At 37.0% G+C, this 20,149-nt stretch overlaps 3 protein-coding genes across 4 annotated transcripts; 2 read left to right on the forward strand and 1 right to left on the reverse strand.

Moving 5' to 3' along the window:
- Positions 1–9: 9 nt before the first annotated feature.
- BNAA07G29590D (uncharacterized aarF domain-containing protein kinase At1g71810, chloroplastic) lies at positions 10–5,874 on the reverse strand. Its single transcript, XM_013794051.3, has 20 exons — positions 5,444–5,874; positions 5,314–5,358; positions 4,913–4,951; positions 4,645–4,815; positions 4,370–4,522; positions 4,060–4,095; positions 3,630–3,673; positions 3,330–3,420; positions 3,038–3,188; positions 2,573–2,687; positions 2,442–2,491; positions 2,258–2,336; positions 2,057–2,107; positions 1,653–1,794; positions 1,515–1,559; positions 1,033–1,131; positions 911–952; positions 591–755; positions 368–487; positions 10–232 (listed from the first exon to the last, which is right to left on the reverse strand). The coding sequence occupies exons 1-20, from the start codon at positions 5,786–5,788 to the stop codon at positions 128–130; spliced, it is 2,088 nt and encodes a 695-aa protein (XP_013649505.1). The 5' UTR covers positions 5,789–5,874; the 3' UTR covers positions 10–127.
- Positions 5,875–6,443: 569 nt separating this feature from the next.
- Positions 6,444–13,802, forward strand: LOC106354173 (exocyst complex component SEC6). Of its 2 annotated transcripts, XM_048736172.1 has the most exons (25): positions 6,502–6,539; positions 6,592–6,767; positions 6,910–7,037; positions 7,127–7,217; positions 7,292–7,381; positions 7,474–7,544; positions 7,756–7,848; positions 8,713–8,739; positions 9,093–9,200; positions 9,392–9,527; positions 9,618–9,662; positions 10,045–10,100; positions 10,196–10,304; positions 10,687–10,827; positions 10,930–11,109; positions 11,528–11,611; positions 11,700–11,786; positions 11,937–11,981; positions 12,149–12,227; positions 12,545–12,614; positions 12,699–12,786; positions 12,872–12,961; positions 13,048–13,164; positions 13,261–13,323; positions 13,476–13,802. In XM_048736172.1, the coding sequence occupies exons 2-25, from the start codon at positions 6,639–6,641 to the stop codon at positions 13,605–13,607; spliced, it is 2,259 nt and encodes a 752-aa protein (XP_048592129.1). In that variant the 5' UTR covers positions 6,502–6,539; positions 6,592–6,638; the 3' UTR covers positions 13,608–13,802. The 2 variants fall into 2 exon arrangements, with proteins under 2 accessions (XP_048592128.1, XP_048592129.1); XM_048736171.1 differs by having other exon boundaries at positions 6,444–6,767.
- A 2,011-nt stretch (positions 13,803–15,813) lies between these two features.
- Positions 15,814–20,091, forward strand: LOC106354174 (somatic embryogenesis receptor kinase 1). Its single transcript, XM_013794053.3, has 11 exons — positions 15,814–16,299; positions 16,783–16,915; positions 17,010–17,081; positions 17,160–17,303; positions 17,395–17,466; positions 17,549–17,620; positions 17,701–17,813; positions 17,903–18,034; positions 18,100–18,441; positions 18,514–18,908; positions 19,588–20,091. Exons 1-11 carry the CDS (start codon positions 16,212–16,214, stop codon positions 19,900–19,902), a joined length of 1,878 nt encoding a protein of 625 aa, XP_013649507.1. The 5' UTR covers positions 15,814–16,211; the 3' UTR covers positions 19,903–20,091.
- The last annotated feature ends 58 nt before the right edge of the window (positions 20,092–20,149 follow it).

Genomic DNA, 20,149 nt, shown 5'->3' on the forward strand with positions numbered 1-20,149 from the left:
ACAGTGTGATTCTCATGAAAAATATATAAAGAAATAACTCATGTGACAATGGAGTTTATATAAAATACTATAGTACTGTTATAAAGTACTAAGAATTCTTTAAATGCATTTATGTAATCGGACGACATCAAAGAAACATCCGACGAATGGTTCTAGCGAAAGCTCGAGACACCAATCTTCCAACTAAGTCACCTGGCAACTGAAGCAACCGCTGTTGCGACTCTTGCGGAAGCTGCAACATTCGTTCGAACAGCCCCCAAAAAAAAGAAGCCAGGAGAATTAATCTCAAATAATAAATAAATAAAAAATGTAGGGATGAGCCAAAACACTTTGAAAGTGTTGGTGATGTGTTATGCAGAGACGTTACCTCGGGTAAGATGGAGAGAATCGGGAGCATCTCTTCAGCTGATGGAAGCTGATACATGACTAGTGATGCTTCTTCTAGAGGCGTGAGTGCCTCGCCACCTTTACTAATCGCTTTTACTTGCTGCAAAATCGATGACGACGCGAACATTAATGATAGAAATAGCAAAACAATATTTTGCTCTTACTTATTTTCACAAAGCAGAACGAAGAGAGGACATTCTTACCGTTTCAGCACCCCGCACCCCTGAGAACAACGAGATGAGTCGATAGAACGTTCTTAGGTTTATCATATCTTCTTCTGTCAAGGAGTTGAATGGCCTTGAACTAGAAAATGGCATCGTCGTAGATGTGAAAGAGTCCAAAGTCGCCAATCCATATGCATCAAGACCCTGATGGATAACATTTAATAATAAGCAACAAAGATAACCAATCCTTTTGATCACCAAAGACTGATATTTTTGCGAACAACTTAATAACCAAATATATATATATATATATATATATATATATATATATATATATATAACACGTTTTCAATGCTCACCTTAGCGAATTCTCGAAGAAGGATTTCTCTTACAAAAGAACCCTGTTCAATGTTTCAAGATCTCAGTAGTTGTAACATTAGTTTTTATAATTCGCAGTACAAAAGCTACAGCTTATATATACCTGTTCCGTGAAAGTAAAAGCAAGTATTTGCTTCATGACGATCTTAGAGTCAGCGCCTTCCACCGGTTTCTGAACCAATGCTGTCTCTGTTCTAAGAGACTGCAGAAAGAAGACAGTGATAAGAACCAAATGATATTATTTATTCTTTAAACAGCCAAACCCTAAAACATCCAAGCTAATCATTTCCTACTACCATACACTTGGTCGAGGAGTAGGACATGTTTTCATAGTGTTCACCCAAATCATCATGCAGATTTAACAGTCTTTGGTTGGCTCTTAGACCATCTAGTTGTATGATTATTCAGCTAGCTATCTGCTGACTAATTTGTCATTGAACAGGGATACGCACAATCCCAAACCAAAGATACAAGCTCAGTAACAATGAGGAAAAACTGGCGCACTAATGCACAAGAAAAGAAGCAACTATATTCACCAACCCATATAGATAGTCCAACAACGAAAGGAAATTAATCCAGTCTCACCTCGGTAACCAAAGACTCAAGACGATCAATTCGGAAAACACCATCCTGGACGAGACACATATAAAGGAGGGTACGTTCAGGAAGAAACAGAATGCAAAATGAGGATGTTCAGTCTAACTAGACAAGATAGTTTAGTACCTCGTACAAAAGAGACTGAAGAGAACTTTTCAGCTGGGGAGAGCTGTCAGTTAGGATTTTCCTAGCAATCCAAGGGTATGTACTACCCAATACCTTGTAGTTTGGGTTAATACCAATGGCAATGCCCTCCAAAACAGCAAGGCTGGGGAATAAAAGATGAGAAACCAGAAATCATGTGAATGCTGTCTCAGTATACAGAAAAAAAAAGACTAATCACACATAAGCCGAGGTTGAGAGTAAAACTAGGATAAATTTAAATTAATCATATAACGCATAGACCAGTTGGACCTACAATCTTCTGCAAAAGCTCTTAGAAAGCTTTAAAACTCTCAACATCGCAAAACAAGAATGTCCACTATACCAGCAAAACGGCGGGATGACTCTACAACGAATATATATAATACCTGCGGATAACGAGAGAAAAATAGGGCGGTATTCTGAACTTGAATTGGTACCTGAGAGTTTGACAAATGAATATCAGCATCTAATAAGTAATCATAACATATGCAAGTAGAGCTCTTGCAAATGTCCCACTTCCAGAGGTATATTGGTAAAAAATAATAAAATCTTATGGTATGTGTTAGTTTAAGTACAAGTGTTACTACATAGTTTTTCCTAAGTCGCCAGACAGGTCACCAAAGCTTATATTGCGAACCCCTCTGGCAATTGCATCTTGAAAAACGTCTGTAGAGAGAAGATATTTGTTTCAGAACGCAACATAAATTTTTGATACAAACATGTAGCTGCAAATTAACACTCTTTTTTCCCAAACCGAAAGCCAGAACAAACCTGTTAAAGCCTTTGTCACAGCGCCCTTCTCAGCTGTCGGTGGAAGAAGCCTATAGAAGTTGTGAAGATAAGATTAGGAAATGTCAAAAGTTAAAAGTTCAGATTCAAATGGACACCAATGACCAGAGTACCCCAGAGTTACAAAGTCTTTAGCCAGCGATTTGAAGTCACGATTAACGAGATGAAGACATGCTTCCATGAATCCATCTCGTAGTTCTGGCCTAAAGTCCCCCATCATACCAAAATCTGGCAGAAAACAAACGAAAATTTCAATCAGTTATAAACAAAAGTTACTTTTTAGGACAATAAATAAGATATCCAGAGAGGCAGGAAAAGTCCCCACTTTTTGCTTCAGTGGTATTATATAAAAAAACAGAAAAAACAGCGAGTAAAAAAGTCACACAAGTGTACATGTTTCTGGTTATTAACTGTATGATCAAATAGATTAGCTGAAACACAGGTGGAATCTACCACCATAGCATCAGCGACTAGTCTCTTTTCTTTGAGAAAAGAAACAACTATACACCAACAATATAATCTGGGGCATGGAATGCAGCATGATAACACAAAAAGTTAGTATTGAGATTGAGGAGTACCTAAGTATGCAAGTTGACCATCGTATGTGCGAAGAAAATTCCCAGGGTGGGGATCGGCATGATAAAAACCATACTCCAGAAGTTGATTAAACGAACAGTATACGCCAACCTCAACTAAATAAAGATCATTAACTTCAGCAAGCTTCTGACCCTGCAATAGAGAAAGTAACTACATGAAACTAAACTAATATGTGCTTCAGAAATATAAAATTCGCTTTGACTGAGGGAAGACATAAAAGAAAAATACACAACTCTTTGACTGATTCTTTATTTGCAACGTCTAACGACATACCTCCACCCACTCCATTACAAGAACTTTGCTGGTACTGTACTCTGTGTACATCTTTGGAACCAAGACATCCTTGATGCTACCATACAACTTCCTATTCAAGAATACATAATGTTACTTACAGAATCCCTTATAGAAGATTTTTAACCATTAGATGAGCAAGTACCACAATTAAGCAACATGGTCTATAGCTCAGAGCCTCAGATCAATAATTTATAATGAGAATACAATGGACTGGTCATAGCCATAACATAAGTGGCGATCAAACAAGGCAGGTGAGACTCAAACCTTAGCAGGCTTTACCTAAATTTTATTCCGTTTTGGGCTTCTTTCAAGTAATCCATCTCCTGCATTCAATGTGATTTACCTGTATTCAATATAAAGCTCTAAGATATTCCTCGAACAAGAGTATTTTAAAATGCAACAACTAGTCCATCAAAATCATCTTTCGATGAATTATATAAAAATCGTTTGCATCTATCCATTACTCACATAATAGCTAGAGATGGAGTTTATCTTTTCCCAGTATCAACTTAAGAGCGTCAAATTTCATTTTCTACGGAACATAAAGGTAGATTGCACAAAGAGAAAACAGTGTGACACTCTTTCCTCAATGGCGGAGAAGAGAAGCATCAAGAACTTACCAATTTTATTTTAAGCAAAATATACTCTACTAGCCCGAATAAAAATGTCTACGCAAAACATGTACTTGTGGTGAATGTGAATGATTTACCTTAAAAAGACTTGTTGCCCATTCATCAACAACTGCCTGCAAATGAAATTTCACACTTCAGCATTGGAACGGGTTAACAGTACACTGTGATTTACTTAAAATTCCATTTTTTCTCTCAGATAGTGGGAACCAGTTTTATCCAACATAAAAAAACTTCTACTAGAATCGTCTGAAATGAATATTAGACTACGTCTCAACACATTTCAGATGTTCTTCTGCATAGCTAAGTTCAAAAAGTGAAGTAATGTTGAAGAAAACATTTGATAATCAGTTCAGAGGAAGGGCCAAATTTACACAAGTTTTACGTCACCTGGAGATCTGAGTTGAATCTCCCAGCCTTTTTAATCAAACCCGCTAAGTATCGCAGAATTAGTGTGTCCAAAGCAATAGCAGCTCGTACACCAGGACGCTGCACTTTAACAGCAACAACCTCTCCACTTCTACGGAGCCTAGCTTGATATACCTGACACGTAGACCAAAAGTTGAAATCCCACATAATAAGAGAAGCTCTCATACATAAATTTGGGAATAAGAAACTAGTACTAGGATAAGGTTTAGACCCTGAATAACATGATTTATGTGTACCTGTCCAAGGGAGGCTGCAGCTACAGGCTCTGGAGAAATCTCAGAGAAAAGCTCATCTATAGGAAGACCAAGTTCATCCTCAATCATACTGAAAGCAACTTCGGTTGAAAACGGAGTTATTTGATCTTGTAGCAGGGAGAGTTCATCCAAGTATATAGGCGGTATCAAATCCTATCAAATGATTCAAAAACCATATCTTAATAGCACAAGAAATATAGTGTGGACAATGATATACTAAAGCCTGAAGAACACATAAGGATAAACTTACAGGACGAGATGAGACGGCCTGAGCTATTTTTACATACGCCTGAAAACAAGACAAGAGAAAAAAACACTCGTAGTGAGCAATGTGATATTGAACTTCAAAGGAATCTGTAAGTTAAGGCTTTGATTGGTAACACAAATCCTAAGTATTTTTAATATATAAAGTATTTTGAAATTTTGTTCTGTATGATTTATATTCTTCCACAAGTATTTTAATATATAAAATATTTTGAAATTTTGTTTTGTCTCATTTATATTCAGTCACCCTACAAAATTTATCTAATCATAAAAAAAACATTCCAAAGTTTTTCATTCCGCATATTTTTTAATTAGTTCCAATTCATGATTAAACAGTGTTACCAATCAGAGCCTAAATCTCAGAGAGAATGAGAGAAGCAGCCATACCGGACCTAGCTCCACCAGTAACTTCCTAAGCTCCGCCGCTCGTACCTAATCAGAACCAGTCATCAAAACGATGCATGAGAACAAAACCATCAAGAGAAAACATCAAAGACCATCATCACATCTAGCATACCTTGAACATTTGCTGAGAGCGATCGAGAGCCTCATCGGCCAAGCGAAGACCAAACCAGAAACCAAACGTAGTCCCAATCTGAGCCAACCGGCGCAGCAGAATCAGAGGCTTCTTCTTATACATCGCATCGATCCTCGGAAAATTGTACTCCGACAAAGAATCAGCCTCATCGGCGCTGAGATTGAACAGATAACCGGATTTACTCGTGAAGCTATCTACATCTCTAGAAGCAGCGGAGACGACGGGGGAGTTGTCTCGTCGCCGAGGCCAATACGGTGGCGAAGATAGCAGTAGAGTGGGATTGGCGGGAAATGAGGCGATTGGAGGAGCAGGGAGCAGAATCATCTCTCCCAGAAATTGTACGGTTATTTTGTTGACGACGATTATTATTTTTATTTGGTTCGTCCACTCTTTATTATCTCTTGTTTTTTTTTCGTCGTTCACATTCTTTATACGTTTACTGGGATTTTCCGAATTTTCTGTATCACACAATTGGCACCAGTGTATTTAATCAAAATAATAATAATAATAATTAGTATCCACATATTAATAATTATTTTATACATATCAAAACCTTGATTTTTATTATAATATGCTTTTCATTTTTAATATTACTATTTTACAGATTTTTTTCTTCAACTTACATTTTTTCAATATAAATTTTTGTAGTCTTATATCATTTGAATTATTTTTTGGGAAATTTTCATATTTACCAATTTGTTGGTATCATTATTAGTTAAATTGTGTTTATATAAATATATGTTTTTTATTAAAAATAAAAATAAATATTTTCCTATTTATGTGGAAAATTATAAACATTTTGTTTCCAAAAAAAATACAATAATTGTTAACAATCTATCATTGTTATTAATAAAATTTTATCTTTTGAAATTATTTTTTTAAAAGATAATTTATCTTTAAAAATGCATGGGATAATTATCCTACAAAAACACACGTTTATAGACAGACCGACTATGGGTGGTATGTATATATGCGTTTTGCTCACCGGATCAGCGTTTAGCGTTTGCGAGAGAAAAAAAAAAATCCACAACAGCCGTCGAGGTGAAGGAATTTTCAGCGTTTCGGAACGACGGAAGTAAACGCTTTGGCTCTTCGAATTGGGATCTTCAATATTTCTTTCAGATAAGGTCTTCAATTTAGGATCGGAGTTGCTAAATAAAGTGATCTAGCGAAGATGATGGTCGAGGATCTCGGTGTGGAAGCCAAGGAGGCGGCTGTACGCGAGGTGGCGAAGCTCTTGCCCTTACCTGAGCTTTTACAATCTATTTCTGCAATCAAAGCCGATTACATCGCTCGTCAACAGGTTTGCCTTCTTGATTTCAATTGCAATCGGAACTAAATTGCCTTTAGAAATATCGATTGCACCGAGTATCAGCTGTTTCTGAGTGATTCTAGGTTTGAATCGTTAGGTTCCTATATGTATGACCTTTGCTGTTTTTCCTCAGGCGAACGATGCACAGCTTAGTACCATGGTTGCTGAGCAGGTTGAACAAGCTGAAGCTGGATTGGAGTCGCTTTCCTCATCTGAGAAAACAATCTATGAGCTGCGTGATAACTTCATCTCTATAGACAAGTATGTATTATCTTGGCGAGAGATTTGAGAAGTGGAGTTTTGAATTTTGGTGTATTTTTCCTCTAACTTCACTGCTTATTGTTCCACAGGCTTTGTCAGGAATGCCAAACTTTGATTGATAATCATGACCAGATAAAGCTGCTGAGTAACGCCAGGAACAATCTAAACAAAACTCTAAAGGTAGATACATACGCCAACGAGCTCTGATTCCATTGCTCAAAACGTTTATTTTATATCACATTGTTGTTTTCCAGGATGTAGAAGGTATGATGTCAATTTCTGTGGAAGCTGCTGCTGCTCGCGAGTCTCTGAGTGATGATAAAGAAATTGTTAACACTTACGAGGTAGCATGAGTTCTCTTCCTGTGCATTCCAGAAATTTTCTGAGAAAGTGAATGTCAGGTGTAAGACATAATATTCTTTTTGTTCGTCTATAGAGACTAACTGCACTTGATGGTAAACGGAGATTTGCCTTAGCAGCTGCTGGAGAGGAGGTTGGGAGGCTAAGGTTTGTATTTACTTCACCCTTTTCCTTAATCCTAATTACATGAGGAAACTAGGTTCCTATGCTAATGTAAATGAACCAGTACATGGAACTGTGGTTCTTTTGATAGTTGCCAATGATGCATGATATAGTCCCGCCTCTGGAGTCTGGATTATCTTATCTTTTTACATTATCACGCACACCAATTTCTGAAGAGTTCTTTTGATGAATTCAGGGAGTATTTTGAAGACGTTGATAGAACATGGGAAACATTCGAGAAGACACTATGGGGTCATGTTTCCAACTTTTACAAACTTTCTAAAGAAAGGTATTTTGAGTAAATATAGGCTCTGATGCTAGAAACCTCTCCGCCTAATCAAATTTTGTTCAGATCTAAGCATGATTTATATTTATAATTTATCGTCCTTGCTGGTATTTGTTAAGAATGAGGCTAAAAGCAAGTTAGATCAAGGAAAAAGCAATGTCAATAGACGAGAGGGACGTTGTTAGAATGTACTAATTATGCGGTATCTAGATATGAGCATTTATATAGGTCTAGGCATAAAATCCGTAATACCCGGTCTGAAATGTAAAAAATACCCAAATGGGTTTTGTAAGGTGTTACAAAACATATCTGAACCCGAAGTGTAATTAGCCGAACCCGGATAATCCAAAAAACCCGAAAAACCAAAAAATATCCAAAGAAACCGATCCGAATGTCTAAATTAATACAATATAAATATTTAAAACATTAATATGTATTTAAAATATTCAATTTCTTAATTTTGATATGATATCTAATAAGTATTTAAAATTTAAATAAATACCTTTAATACTCTGTTATCCATGTTATATCCGAATCTGATCCGTACTTGTAAATTTACTAGAATGGGACCTAGGAAGTGTTATAAATAGAACCGAAATCCGAAAAACCAATCCGAACATCCAGACCTACATTTATATATGACAAGACATAGTTTATGCAATGCTCTACTCTGCTCTCTGTTTTATTTTGTTAGCCAGATAGGGCGTAAGTCCACATTTGAAATTTGTGCCTTGTTGATACAAGTAGTTCATCGCTGTCAAACTCTTAACTCTGCTAAGATATCAAGTGTTACATATTTTTGGGTTTTGTCAAAATTACTTATTAGTTACTTCACTCTTGTTACTGATGTACCTCTTTGTTCCACAGTCCACAAACGCTGGTTCGTGCTTTGAGGTATGATTCCCCTCCATCGACATCCTTCATCTTTGTCTATTGCATATATTACCAATATTTTTACTTTTCAGTAAATTTGTTGCAAGGAAATCTAATTGAATATGCAAGGAAGATTATGGAAAAATAATTTCTGATGATTAGTGTTTAGTACCTAGATCAGTTCAAATTGGTAAACAGGATAGTGAAATTGTGTTACCGTGACAACCTGTTTTGGACAATCAAACTGTGTCTTTCTAATCTCATGCAACATACATTGCAATACCGTGGATTAAATGCTGGCATTTGAAGTCCTCTAAACATGGGATGATGTCTCATATGCTGGTACTAACTTACAATGATCTCTTCTTTCAAAGGGTTGTTGAGATGCAAGAAATTCTTGACCAACAACTTGCTGAAGAAGCAGCGGAGGCTGAGGGAGAAGGTGTGATGGCATCTGTAGCGAATCCTCGGAGGCCTGGCAAGTAAGTGATAACTTTTTGTTTATTTTCTTCTTCTTGATCTGTTGTCTCAGAATCTCTCACTTCTTCGCTGTGCATATAACTAAGATAAGTGATGCACTGATCTAGACATCTAGTCTCCTGAAAAGCAATAGTAGTTTGTTGAATTTCCCATAATCACTTGTGCCACTTTTTTGTGTGTGTGTTTAATCCAGGAAATCGACTACAACGTCAGCTTCGTCAAAGGGTCTTGCACAGCAGAAGTTAAAGGTCCAAGGGAAAGGCTACAAGGACAAATGCTACGAGCAGATTCGAAAGTCAGTCGAAGATCGGTTCAACAGGCTTTTGACGGTGGGACTTTCTTTTTGAAAATTATCCTTTGGTGGCATAGCTAAATTAATATGTTCTGTGAGTTCATGCTAACGCTGAATTATTGACCAGCTTGTATTTGAAGATCTGAAAGCTGCTTTGGAGGAAGCTAGAATGGTTTGTGCAACTGATTCCTTTGCTTGCATACTCTTCTACTTCATTGTGTATTTCTGAAGTTCATTGAATTGTTTCTCAACTATTTTTGTTTCTGCTAGGTGTATCAGTAGATCTCCTTTAGTTGCTGAATTAGTTAAAAGTCGTCTTCTTTTGTATTTTATGAATATGGTTGATGATCTAGTATGTTATTGTATTGTTGTTCCACATAGACCTGCCAATTTTATACTGATGTTCCTGTTCCGTAGACGTTAATCCCCAGTTTAACCTTTTTTCCACGGTTATAATGATTGATGTCAACCTCGTTTTCTTCTGTTATCATTGACCATTTTTGTTTGTAATTTAACTGGGTTTTCACTCTCTTGCTATTGTGTTTGACGACTAGATTGGAGAAGAACTTGGAGATATTTATGACTATGTGGCTCCATGTTTTCCTCCAAGGTTTTTTCCTATATCAACTTCCTTTTTATCCTCTAAAACAGCGATTACTTCACCCGGTAAAAATTATCATCTTAATAATTTTTTTCTGTTGGCAGATATGAGATCTTTCAGCTTATGGTGAACCTGTATACCGAGAGATTCATACATATGCTCAGATTGCTCAGTGACAGGGCAAACGATCTGACTAATATTGAGATATTAAAGGTGTGTAAAGCTTAATTCTTTGTAGTGTTATTTCCATGTTGTGTCGCAACTCAGTCTTTGCATATTTTACCTGTGTTTGCTCCGTGATTCCTGGCTTAGTACCAAGGACATTTTTAATCAATCATGCATGACATTCAAGCAATTGTCAAGCTAGTGCGAGTTATTTACAGGGAATACCATTGAATTTTCTAAGGGGGTAGTATTTTGTGGTTTCCACATTTCCACCTTTGTATTCATGCGCTAACACATTGCGCAATATGCCTCATTTGTTTTATCTTGTTTATGTTGTGCAATATGCCTCATTCGTTTTATCTCATCTCTGTGCATCAGATATTCTATTGAAAGTAATGCATATCCTCTTTCTCTTTTGGATCCCTTGTAGGTTACTGGTTGGGTGGTAGAGTACCAAGAAAACTTGATTGCACTTGGTGTTGATGATTCACTAGCTCAGGTGTGTTCAGAGAGTGGTTCAATGGACCCTCTAATGAATGCATATGTTGAACGAATGCAAGCTACAACGAAGGTAATGAGATGCACGTTTGACAAGCTAGTGCTGGTTTTAAGGCCTACAGTTATAATAAGTCTTTTTGCTTAAACTTTAGTTGCCAATCGTCTCTGGTTGCAGAAATGGTACATGAACATCCTTGAGGCGGATAAGGTGCAACCACCTAAGAAAACAGAGGAAGGAAAATTATACACACCGGCTGCTGTAGATTTATTCAGAATACTTGGAGAGCAAGTGCAAATTGTCAGAGATAATAGCACCGATGTCATGTTGTACAGGATTGCGTTGGCGATTATTCAGGCAAGTCAGAGAAGTTGGAAATGTTTTTTTGGTTTCCCCCAATATCTTTGCGTGTCTATGAATTGAAATGGGTTATAATTGGAGACTATTCATCTTCCTTCTCAGGCTTTTCATTGTCTATATACTGAGCAATTTCAAATCGTTCTTGCGTTCTTCTAGGACTCTTGTTAACGTTAATACTGGATACTTTACCAGTTCCAGCTATTTTCCATATTTCACCCTATTGTCCAGTTCCATTTATTTATTTTTCTTTCCCCTTTCAACTTTTTCCCCTCTTCATTTAAGCTGGTCTTAAATTTTCTACAACAATCTATCCTTCATTTATTGTTTAACTTCTATACCTTTTAAATTTCTTAGGTAATGTATCATAAGCCATATGCATGTTCTCTGTTTTGATTCATATTGTTGATTACTTCAGGTTATGATCGATTTCCAAGCAGCTGAAAGGAAGAGAGTTGCAGAACCCGCTTCTGACATTGGTCTGGAACCGCTTTGCGCTATGGTATGTCAGAACATACGACTCTTTATATGACACAGTACCACTCTTCCATTTTTTCATATAAGTTTATCTTTGTTAATACTTCCAACAGATAAACAACAACCTTCGCTGCTATGACCTTGCCATGGAGTTGAGTAATAGCACTTTAGAAGCTCTTCCACAGAACTACGCGGAGCAGGTAACCCCAACTGCCATTTTCTGATCTCGATTTCCTTGCAATATATTATTTTGATCGAAATTGTTAGATTCCACTCTATCATGCCCATGCCCGCAATCACCCTCTTTTGCATGCTAAGAAAATGTTTTTGAACTGTTGTGTTTCTTTCAGGTAAATTTTGAAGACACTTGCAAAGGTTTCTTGGAGGTGGCTAAGGTGCGTTAAAGATTCTTATTTCTCCCGTCTGTAATTCAAATGTACTTCTTGCGTTTGTATTGCCTGACCTTGAAGTTTCCGGGAAGAGAAATTTAACCTGACCAATCTATTAAGATAAAATATTTGTTTGGATTTTACACGAGTGACACCTTGTCTTCTGATCGCAGGAAGCAGTGCATCAAACAGTTTGTGTTATCTTTGAGGATCCAGGAGTTCAGGAATTACTTGTCAAGCTTTACCAGAAAGGTATCTACCATTATGTGGGACTAGTCTATTTAACCTTGTTACTTTTGCTACTAATCTCCACTAATTTTTAATAAATTTGGACTATTTTCATCCGCATTAGATTTTCTATATGTTTCTTAATGTCATAGTTTTTAAAAAAATTTGTAACACACCATTTAGGAATCAAGTCACGCTCTTTCATACTTCTTATATGTTTTCCTCCTATAACAGCATTATGGACATGTTATCTCTCAGCGAGATGACATTCATACTTGGTACTTGTTCTTGGCTTGGTCCTTCTATGGTTTCGTTCCTAACCTTGGCTGTTTACTTTATAGAATGGTGCGAAGGACAGGTTACCGAGTATCTCGTGGCAACTTTTAGTGATTATTTCACAGATGTGAAAATGTAAGTTTGTCGTGTTCTCGTTTATGTAGCAGAACTTATATAACCGCAACTCTACTAAGCGCTTAGTGATGAATGGTGATGCAGGTATGTCGAAGAGAGATCATTTAGAAGATTTGTCGAAGCTTGCCTGGAAGAAACAGTCGTTGTTTATGTTGATCATCTCCTCACACAGGTTTCTCCATCTATTCTCTCAGTCTTTGCCTTCAATGTATCATCAGTATACATACGTTCTGAACCTTGGGTGTTGATAATTCCAGAAAAACTACATCAAGGAAGAAACTATTGAACGGATGAGGCTGGACGAGGAGGTTCTCATGGATTTCTTTAGAGAGTATATAAGTGCATCTGTAAGTTGGTTAAGCAACCTGGAAAATTTTATTTCATTTAGTACGACTTCATAACCAGCGATGTCCACTGTGGGTTTGTGATACAGAAAGTGGAGAGCAGACTCAGAATAATGAGTGATCTGAGAGAACTTGCTTCCGCGGAGAGTCTAGATGCATTTACACTGGTGTACTCGAACATTCTTGAGCACCAGCCTGACTGCCCGGTAAATAATATACTAAATTAACAAAGCCTACTCTTTTGATTTTGCAAAAATAATCTCTTTTCAATTTACATAAAGCTGTAATAAATCAATTTGCAGGCCGAGGTTGTGGAGAAACTTGTTGGACTGCGTGAAGGCATACCACGAAAGGACACAAAAGAGGTAAACACCAAACTCTGTTTTTAGGAACAGGTTAAGTTTAGGACAACACGGGTTCTAAGAAGGATTGTATACATCACGGTCTTGAGATTTGAATAGGAACAAAACAATAACAGTGTTGATTAAAATGGTTATTGTAATGAAAAAAAAAACAGGTGGTACAAGAGTGCAGAGAAATATATGAGAACACTCTGGTAGATGGTAACCCTCCAAAGACAGGCTTTGTGTTCCCGAGAGTCAAGTGCTTAGCTGCTTCCAAAGGATCTATTTGGCGTAAACTCACTTAGAACAACGTTAAGCGTTTGCGTCCTTTTCTTCTCTTTTTTCTTTTGCATGATATCTTTTTCTTTTGTAAATTCTACTATGTTCTTAGATTCTCGCTCTACTTTTTTGCTTTTGTTTTTACCTCTTCCTCACCTGAAACGTCTGTTGGCCACTTGCACTTAGATTATTTTATGGCGATGGTATCTTTATGCGGCGTATATTTATCGTGAACTTGAATTTGTTCTTTTATTGGCTTTAGATTTCTTTGCAATTTTATCACATCTTTTGTTTCAAAATTTGATTAAATAGCACCAGATCTAACTCAATAGAGTTCTCTTTATAATAATCAGGGACATTATGAGAAGTGAACTTACAATTCACTCACTAGACAGATGCTGATTATATGAATGTTATAGCCACACGCATAATTAATAATTGTAGGCATTATTTTGAAAATGTTTCTGAACTGACTGGTAGGCTCGTTTTTATTTTTAGATTTTTTTGTTCTAGAAACCTTTTCAGCATAAAGAGTCCACCACATGGTGTAAGCATAATGTGTGATATTTACAGGGTAACAAATACATTTTGCCTTTTTCTTTATTTTACTTTCTGCACTACTCAATGTGTTCATTGAATGGGAAAAATATTGGAAGAAGACAATTTCAAGACGAGTTTCTGTAATATTGTGGAATAGTAGTAAAGTAATTGAGAGCACACCATACTACTCCACAGTGGAACTTGGCCAAATTTTGTCTTTGCCGTCTCTACAGTATCTTCCACCAAATTGTTGACAAAAACTCAATTTGAAAAGGCTTCTTTCCATTTCTTCTCTGCGGAAGTTACGTTGTGAAAAACATAAAAACTATTACCTACGGTTTTCTACAAAGTTTATGAATGTTTTTACATCGGAAAGTCTAGAATCCAACATTGTAAATATAATTTCTATAGATTAGTTGAAGTTCAAGAATGAAGAGATAATGATAATCTTCTTAAAAATGAAGGTGTAACCTTTTTTCTTTAAGAGGTCTTCCAGGATTTACAGTCTCATACCTATATAACGTTTTCTTGTAAGACTAGACTTCTTGTGGGTCTGTCTCTCTAGGAGTCTACCTTTTTCGTTTCTCATGTCTTTCTTTCTCTTACGTTTATTATATGTTTTTTTGTCAACCATTTGAGATATGTATTGATGGAAAATTTACCTAATAGTTTATGTTCAGGCCGGTTTTGTGAAATTTTGGAGCTGTCCCATCAGCCCAGCTTTGGTCAAATGCAGGTTTTCAGTTGCACGATAGTGAAGCAGACCTTTTAGGTGCATAGATTCACGGCATTTTCGTTAGAGCCGCAATTTGAAAGATTCTTCCTTTGTAAATTTTTGCGGAATGCGTGTCAGTTTACTAATCATATTCAAAGGCAATGGCGTAGATTATAGTATAAATCATTATTCTCAACAAATGACTGAGAACTTTTCATTCTAATCATGTTCTTTCAAATTTGGGATTTGTGAACGCCTTAGAACATTTTTACCACATAAGATTATCTACGACCCAATTTCATAATTTACTTTAAAATTGAGTTAAAAAAAGAAGAAGCTCCAGTCCCATTTTAGTTTCTATTCCATAATGACATAAATTTACTTCTTAAAGAGGGTAATTTTTTTAAATTTTTATTCATTACTCTATTTTTCACTCTAAAAATAGAGCAAGACTGAAATAAATTCAACTCTATTATAAAATTAAAATTACTCAAGAGAAAAATGAAGTTTTAAATTGGCAATCGTTGAATCTCTCTAAAAAATATTTAACAAAAGCAAAAACAAAAGTGAGAGAATGATGAGAGGTTTTAAAACAAGAATCTTGAAAATATTTGTAAAAACTCTTATGCCATCTATATTCTATTCTTGATTTCTTTCATTTCATTTTATTATATAATTTGTTTTTCATAAAGTGTATATATATATATATATATTTTTTTTTTTTGGAGCAATATATATATTTTTTCTTTATCGGAGACACACACATAGGTTTGACCAGGACGAAAAACGGAGCTTCAACTACTGCCCAAAATCAAAGTGACGTCGTTTTCATCGATCTCGCGCGAACCCGTTTATTTGACTGGCAAAAGCGGGCAGCACCGTTACGGGCAGCTATATGCCTCGTCTTCATCACTCACACACTGCATGACCATAAATAAGAGAAGCATGCTGAGATATAAAAAACTAAAATTCATAATATTTTATTCAAAAATAAGAGAAAAAAAATAAAATAAAAAGGATAAGAGCGGAAGAACAGTAGTAATCATAGTTTCTCTGGCAGGCTTTGTTGTTTGCGGCTTAATAAGATTTATTTTAAAAAGAGAGCTCTTTGTTATTATTACTTCACGTAGATCTTTCCCAAAAGCAAAACCTTTTTCTCAAAGCTAGAGAGAGAGAGAGTGTGTGCGTGAGTGTGGTTTGATTGAGAAAAGACGACGAGAACGCCGGAAAGCAAGGATTTTTATTCTCTAACTCATTGCTATCGATAATGGGTTTCCTTCGTTAGCTCAGAGATTGATTAGGGATTTGGATTTTGTGGGTTTCTCGGAGGTGATGTTGGATCTGAGGGTTGATTAGCATTGTTGTGGAATCAAAAATGGAAACGATTCATCTGGTGTTTATCTTACTTTCGCTCATCTTACTTCCGATTCAGACCTTCTGGCTTGTATCTGCTAATCTGGAAGGTTTGTAAGCTACTCAACGCTCTGATTTAATTAATTGGTTATGTGGAGTGGATCCTCTCTCACATTGTCAAATGGGTTCTTGATAAAGATTTGGTTTTGAGTTTTACTTGAGTTCTTTGTATGCTTTGAAGATGTTTGTTCATTGTTTTCTATTATGAGAAGATGTGTTGTTCTGTGGATGTTCAGAGTTAGTGGCTATTCCACTATTTACAGACCACTGTTTCTTCTTTCCATGTGCTGATAAAAGTTTGGTGTGAATTGGATCTTTGTGATTCATTGCTCCTGTCTGTTACAGATTGAAGTTTATATTGTTTGTGATTGGTGTGTCTTGATACTGTGTATGTTTCTTGATCCAGACATGTCTCTGACAGACTTTATTTTTTTTTCATTTTATATCAGTTTTGGTGGTTGAATCTCTTAATTATATTGTAAATTAGACCATTTTTGTCGCTAATCTGGAGGATCTGTGGTTCTTGTTTACAGGTGATGCGTTGCATACTCTGAGGGTCACTCTTGTTGATCCCAACAATGTCTTGCAGAGCTGGGATCCTACTCTTGTGAATCCTTGCACATGGTTCCACGTCACTTGCAACAACGAGAACAGCGTCATCAGAGTGTAAAGCCTCCTACTAAACCCTCTCTCTTTTAACTTTGAATTTTCAATGTGCTTCCCTCCCTGACATGGCTTGTATCTTTTGTGTCGACTACAGCGATTTGGGAAATGCAGAGTTGTCTGGCCATTTAGTTCCGGATCTTGGTGTTCTCAAGAATTTGCAGTATTTGTGAGTGCACACTTATATTAGATAGCAGTTGTAGTTTTAAATCTTCTTATTAAAGTTGTTTCTTTGCTCTCTTAACAGGGAGCTTTACAGTAACAACATAACTGGCCCTATTCCTAGTAATCTTGGAAACCTGACGAACTTAGTGAGCTTGGATCTTTACTTAAATAGCTTCACCGGTCCCATCCCTGAATCATTGGGGAAGCTTTCAAAGCTTAGGTTTCTGTGAGTACACTTACTTCACCTGCTCAGTCACATTATTGTTTAATCTTGGTGTAGTCACAGTTTCTGACTGTTTGCTTTCATGCAAGAATAGCCGGCTTAACAACAACACTCTCACTGGCTCTATTCCCATGTCACTGACCAATATCACCACCCTTCAAGTGCTGTGAGTCCTTTCATCAAGTTTCATTCTATGGCTGCTTTATCCTCCTTTAGTTGATTTGTTTGAGTTAATGCAATTAACACAGAGATCTATCAAATAACCAACTCTCTGGTTCGGTTCCTGACAATGGCTCCTTCTCACTCTTCACACCCATCAGGTTTACATTTCAGTTATATCAGTTATCATGTCAGTGTCTGAACTTATCAACAACTGAAACCCTCATTTGACTTTGTGCAGTTTTGCTAATAACTTAGACCTCTGTGGACCTGTTACAAGTCACCCATGTCCTGGATCTCCCCCGTTCTCTCCTCCACCGCCTTTTATTCCACCTCCTCCTGTTTCCACCCCTAGTAAGTTGCCTCTTTTCAGTTTACATCAGCAGAATATAAGATCTTCGCTTCTCTATCAAGTTTTTTAATGCATCTAATATGATTTTCAGGTGGGTACGGTATAACTGGAGCAATAGCAGGTGGAGTAGCCGCAGGTGCTGCTTTGCTTTTCGCTGCTCCTGCAATAGCATTTGCTTGGTGGCGTCGAAGAAAGCCACAAGATATCTTCTTCGACGTACCAGGTGATTACTATTAGTAACTACAAACTCTTTTGAGTAAAATTTTGAACTTCAAAATTATTATGCAGCCGAGGAGGATCCAGAGGTTCATCTAGGACAGCTCAAGAGGTTTTCTCTGCGTGAGCTCCAAGTTGCAAGCGACGGGTTCAGCAACAAGAACATACTGGGAAGAGGCGGGTTCGGGAAAGTCTACAAGGGCCGTTTAGCTGACGGGACTCTCGTTGCCGTCAAGAGACTGAAGGAAGAGCGAACACCAGGAGGAGAGCTTCAGTTTCAGACAGAAGTAGAGATGATTAGCATGGCGGTTCACAGAAACCTCCTGAGATTGCGTGGTTTCTGCATGACACCAACAGAGAGATTGCTCGTGTATCCTTACATGGCCAACGGAAGCGTTGCTTCATGTCTCAGAGGTAACTAATTAAAAAAAAATGTTTTAAAATGTTTTTTTTCTTTCTCTAATGGATTGGTTTATTACAACGCAGAGAGGCCACCGTCACAGCCTCCACTAGATTGGCCAACGCGTAAGAGGATAGCACTAGGGTCAGCTCGTGGTTTGTGTTACTTACACGACCACTGCGACCCTAAGATCATTCACCGCGATGTGAAAGCTGCGAACATTCTGCTGGATGAGGACTTTGAAGCTGTGGTTGGTGACTTTGGATTAGCGAAGCTGATGGACTACAAAGATACTCATGTGACGACAGCTGTTCGTGGGACTATTGGTCACATCGCTCCTGAGTATCTCTCGACGGGGAAGTCATCGGAGAAAACGGATGTGTTCGGTTACGGTATCATGCTTTTGGAGCTCATCACGGGACAAAGAGCTTTCGATCTTGCGAGGCTTGCTAACGACGACGACGTCATGTTGCTTGACTGGGTAAGACATAAAACTGCTAACTTTTGATCACGAGAACCCTCAATGAAACTGCTAAGTTCTAGGCTTGGGCATTTGGTTTCGGTCCGGGTTAGGTTCGGGTATTTTGGTTTTTGATTTTTCGGTTCTAAAAATTTAGAAACTGTTTGGGTATTTACAAAATTTAGGTCGGTTTTTCGTTCAGTTTGGATTAGCGAAGTTGGAAACCGACTAATATCCTAGAATTTAAAAATTCTAGTCCAGTTTGGTTCCCGTTCTGGTTTAAAAATAGGTTAAAACTTCACATAATTCGGGTTTTTCAGTTTTAATATTGGGTAATTTGGATCATTCGGATAATTTTTAATATTTTGATAATAAAATTTGGATAGTTCAATTTATAAATAGTGTTTGTAGGATATTTAGTTATTTAGAAATTAAATAATTAATATTTAGATATATAATTTGTATTTTAAATAGTATTTGTAGGATATTCGGTTTTCGGTTTCTGTTTTAGAGATAGGATCCGCTCGGTTATTTTTGAATTTTGATTTGGTTTCTTGGTCTCGGATAAATGTGCAAGCCTGGATAAATGTGCAAGCCTGTTTCTAACTTTGATCCCAAGAACCCTCAATGAAGTTTCTAACTTTGATCTCAAGAATCCTCAGTGAAGCTTCTAACTTTCTGTGTGTTTTGTGTGTTTTAGGTGAAAGGGTTGTTGAAGGAGAAGAAGCTAGAGATGTTGGTGGATCCTGATCTTCAGACGAACTACGAGCAGAGAGAGTTGGAACAGGTGATCCAAGTGGCGTTGCTTTGCACGCAAGGTTCACCGATGGAAAGACCAAAGATGTCTGAAGTCGTGAGGATGCTGGAAGGAGATGGGCTTGCGGAGAGATGGGACGAGTGGCAGAAAGGGGAGATACTGAGGGAAGAGATTGATTTGAGTCCGAATCCTCACTCTGATTGGATCGTTGATTCTACTTACAATCTGCATGCTGTTGAGTTGTCTGGTCCTAGGTAACCCCAAAAAAACATATTTTAAAGAGAGAAAAATAATTATTTTTATAAAATTAGGTAAGTTTTCACTTCTTTTTTTTTTCTTTCTTTATTTGACAGTTAACAATAACATTCGAAGATAATGTGATTTTGTTGTGTAAGATTTGTCTCAGATTGTGTATAAAAATGAATAACAAATTGCATACTTGCAACATTATGACGTCATTTTTTACATTTATCTGACGTTGGCTCTTTGATTAACAATCTAATCA

This window comes from Brassica napus, chromosome A7, assembly GCF_020379485.1.
Source record: "Brassica napus cultivar Da-Ae chromosome A7, Da-Ae, whole genome shotgun sequence".
Classification (NCBI taxonomy): domain Eukaryota; kingdom Viridiplantae; phylum Streptophyta; class Magnoliopsida; order Brassicales; family Brassicaceae; genus Brassica; species Brassica napus.

What these genes read in the sequence shown, in the direction of transcription:
- BNAA07G29590D (XM_013794051.3), bottom strand. Translation starts at nt 5,788, where the DNA reads ATGATTCTGCTCCCTGCTCCTCCAATCGCCTCATTTCCCGCCAATCCC. An exon ending in AGGCCGTCTCATCTCGTCCT is followed by an intron (nt 4,816 to 4,912) that starts GTAAGTTTATCC and finishes ATCATTTGATAG; the next exon opens with GATTTGATACCGCCTATATA. An exon ending in TGGTCAACTTGCATACTTAG is followed by an intron (nt 2,688 to 3,037) that starts GTACTCCTCAAT and finishes GTTTTCTGCCAG; the next exon opens with ATTTTGGTATGATGGGGGAC.
- LOC106354173 (XM_048736171.1), top strand. Translation starts at nt 6,639, where the DNA reads ATGATGGTCGAGGATCTCGGTGTGGAAGCCAAGGAGGCGGCTGTACGC. An exon ending in AATCCTCGGAGGCCTGGCAA is followed by an intron (nt 9,201 to 9,391) that starts GTAAGTGATAAC and finishes TGTTTAATCCAG; the next exon opens with GAAATCGACTACAACGTCAG. An exon ending in CTTTGGAGGAAGCTAGAATG is followed by an intron (nt 9,663 to 10,044) that starts GTTTGTGCAACT and finishes TTTGACGACTAG; the next exon opens with ATTGGAGAAGAACTTGGAGA.
- LOC106354174 (XM_013794053.3), top strand. Translation starts at nt 16,212, where the DNA reads ATGGAAACGATTCATCTGGTGTTTATCTTACTTTCGCTCATCTTACTT. An exon ending in TGTATCTGCTAATCTGGAAG is followed by an intron (nt 16,300 to 16,782) that starts GTTTGTAAGCTA and finishes TCTTGTTTACAG; the next exon opens with GTGATGCGTTGCATACTCTG. An exon ending in CGTTGCTTCATGTCTCAGAG is followed by an intron (nt 18,442 to 18,513) that starts GTAACTAATTAA and finishes ATTACAACGCAG; the next exon opens with AGAGGCCACCGTCACAGCCT.